Source organism: Arachis duranensis, chromosome 9 (genome assembly GCF_000817695.3).
Source record: "Arachis duranensis cultivar V14167 chromosome 9, aradu.V14167.gnm2.J7QH, whole genome shotgun sequence".
Classification (NCBI taxonomy): domain Eukaryota; kingdom Viridiplantae; phylum Streptophyta; class Magnoliopsida; order Fabales; family Fabaceae; genus Arachis; species Arachis duranensis.
In genome coordinates this window covers 2,221,118-2,224,226 of record NC_029780.3, presented here as the reverse complement: position 1 = coordinate 2,224,226, position 3,109 = coordinate 2,221,118, and the positions used below count along the sequence as shown (strand labels likewise).

The 3,109-nt window shown below is 26.6% G+C and overlaps 1 protein-coding gene across 1 annotated transcript; it reads left to right on the top strand.

Annotated features, from left to right (window-relative positions):
* The first annotated feature begins 564 nt into the window (after window positions 1-564).
* Window positions 565-1,668, top strand: LOC110275644 (cysteine proteinase inhibitor 1-like). The gene is made up of 3 exons (XM_021131842.2): window positions 565-857; window positions 973-1,083; window positions 1,462-1,668. The coding sequence occupies exons 1-3, from the start codon at window positions 753-755 to the stop codon at window positions 1,666-1,668; spliced, it is 423 nt and encodes a 140-aa protein (XP_020987501.1). The 5' UTR covers window positions 565-752.
* The last annotated feature ends 1,441 nt before the right edge of the window (window positions 1,669-3,109 follow it).

Here is a 3,109-nt window from a genome sequence, read left to right as displayed (position 1 = left end):
AGGATTACAGGAGATTAATCTGCCACCACATTTTTATAAGAAACTAACACTAATATTTGCTAATATCAATAAGTGATTAGTTTAACTTTTATGCTCACATTCTATGTTTGCTTGGTTATATACACCGTATCTGCCTATATAGAGAGTAGACCATATTATGATTTGATTCCTCATGTTGTGTGATTATTCCAATTCCAATTCCAATATTCATCACTAGCGATAGCCTCAATAACAAATTTTGATGCAATCTAAGAATTAAATTACACACTTTAAGCAAATTTTTTAATAGGCTGTATCGGTTTGGCAGGGTATAATAATTAATAAAATTTATTTATTAAAAAAATTTAATATTTATATTGATCAAATAATAATAAAAAATATTAAAAATTGATATTCTCAAAAAAGTTTTTCTAATTGATATTTCAACCAACTAACAAAATTTGGAGATTAATTATATCAGTTATGGAATTGAAAATTGATGAATGATGAGTCACCATCATTCACCACCACCAGTACTTAAATTTTCATATTATTTTGTGGAAGCTAAGATCCTAAAAATAATGTTATACCTAATTCAGATGAAAGGCTACCTGAAAAGTAGTTCTTTTCTAATAGTCCTCTGCCTTCTCTTCTCCGATTCACATGTGTGATTTTGTGCATCACCGAATTGAACTTCCGTGTGCTTCTCTCCTGTTTCGTTGTTATTTATTGATTAATTGATTCTGAAATCAGGTTGATAGTTAGAGAGAGATATGGATTCTACCGGAGATAAAAAAAGTAAGAATGGTGTGGATGGTATACCGAATATACCGGTGATTACTCGTGAACAACTTCGTGATTATTATCGACGCCCCCAGGTGCTTTTAAATTCACCACACGCTTTATTTTTTTTTTCTCTGTGTTCTGTTTTATGCTTTTTTATATAATCTCATAATTTAACTCTTTAGTTTTTTTTTTTTTTTTTGTTTACAGTCATGTCCAATAGTTGGCGGATCTCCACCCTTTCTGATATGTGATGAGGGTAATAAACAACGTATGACTGATTTGGCTAAGCGATGCTTGCAAGTCTACAATGACCAAAATGTTGTGTCTACGATGGTTTTTGTTTTATTGAATTTTATTTATGTCTATAATCTCATTCACTAATGAAAGTATGAGGAGCAAATGGAATATTTATACAATGTGTACAATGAAGATTTATGAAATATTAGAGATATAATCATTAATGTTACATTTTTTCATTAACCAAAACTTTTGGGATGAGTGGTATCATGACATAGTATTAGAGCGCTAGATCCGAAAGATCGAAAAGATATTTATTATCCCTAGTACTTGGATAGTTATTCTAGATAGTACGAAGGATGTTCATTTTGTAACTTAATAGGCCATTATACACATTGTACAAATAGTCCATTGTATTCCTAACGGATGCTTATTTTTATTGTTTTTATTACTATGTAGGAGAAGAGGTTCGAGTTTCTTAAGCTTCTCAATGTTGAGAGGCAGTGTGTTGCTGGCTCTAAGTTTTACATTACTTTTACTGCACGCTCTGCTGATAATGCATTTGAAATCTTTTGTGGCCACGTATGGCACAAAATCGATGATACCATCCAAGTCACTCGGATTGCTACTAAGCAGCTATCAATACCATCATTTATCCATATTTAAGGTGTGTCTTGGTATTTTAATTTGTTTATTTTAGTTATGACTTTGTTTAATTTTCCATTTATTCTTACCAACACACCTACACACAAATAAAATAATTTTAAATAAAATATATAGAGAACAAAACAACGAAATAATAATAATAAATAAATAAAAGAGAATTGAGGTTCCTATCTATTGTATTGAAATTAGTTATTAAGTCCTCTATATTTGAAGTTAACTACCACCCTACCTCTTTTCCTTTTTTTTTTATAATTTCATTTTATTTTTTATGCTGTTTATCTCATTATAATTTTCATTTTCAACATAGAAATCCAAGCTTTCAACTTTCAAGTACTTTTCCATTTGTGTGTGTATATGTTACTGCAAAACATAGAAAGACAATTTGAAAAGCTGATAATTTATTTTCTAGCTGCAAAGCAAGTTATGAAAATGAAATTTGAAGGAGTTGAATGAATGGCGTATAAACCTTCAAATAGAAGAACAAGTAAAAAAAGGGTTATCATGGTCAACTTAGACATGTATCCAATATATATGTTATTTAAAATGATATAGTTGATTTGGTGATTGTTCTTTTATACACATATATAATTGATTTTATATAATGTTATTTTTATCAATTTAACAGTTGAATTTTAATTATTTATTATATATTTTTTTATGGTAAGCAGGGATGGAAGAGGAAAAGAAAGGAGAAGATCAAAAAATTTAAATGTGAAAAGAAAGAGGAAAATGAGATGAAGATGGTGGTAGTGACGACCACGATAATGAAAGAGAAAGATGAGAAAAAAAGAAGATAATGTAGAGTATGCAGAAAAAGAAGAGAATATAGTTATATATATTTACGCATTAAGTCAAAAGTTTGTTAAAAATAATAGCGCGTGCAGAGACGAACCTAACTATAAGAGAAGGGATATGTTAAAAATAATTTTTTTTATTAAATTTAATGTGTAACAATATTTATTTTATTAAATTTGATTTAATATCAAAATTAAAAATAAGTAAATGAATTAACTCAATAAAAAAATTAATAAACAGTAATAATATAATTTTTTAAATCCAATCAACTCGTTAATTACCAAACTAAATCTTTGTTTTTTAAATATAAGTAAATTATCAGTATTTTTTTGTTTTAAAAAAATAGTTGAGATAAAAAAATAGTATTTATCTATTAATTAATATCCTTTACTTTAAAATGATATAATATTTTTTAATTTTATCTTTTAAATAATCTTGTTTATAATAACTATTTTAGATTAAAAAGTATCTTATGCACAAATATTATAAAAAAATAAATTTCCTAATTCAATGTGAGGTAATTAATATTTGAAAATTTTAATGAGTGGTACAACAATTGTTTAAAAGCATGAAAGTTAATTTTGATATATTAAAATATGTATTTTTTTATATATTTATTTGATTATATTGATTCTTTTAGATAATT

Excerpts from the sequence above, each read along its gene's own strand:
- LOC110275644 (XM_021131842.2), top strand. The coding sequence starts at position 753 with ATGGATTCTACCGGAGATAAAAAAAGTAAGAATGGTGTGGATGGTATA. Across the intron at positions 858-972 it reads ATTATTATCGACGCCCCCAG|TCATGTCCAATAGTTGGCGG; the intron begins GTGCTTTTAAAT and ends TTTTGTTTACAG. Across the intron at positions 1,084-1,461 it reads AAGTCTACAATGACCAAAAT|GAGAAGAGGTTCGAGTTTCT; the intron begins GTTGTGTCTACG and ends ATTACTATGTAG.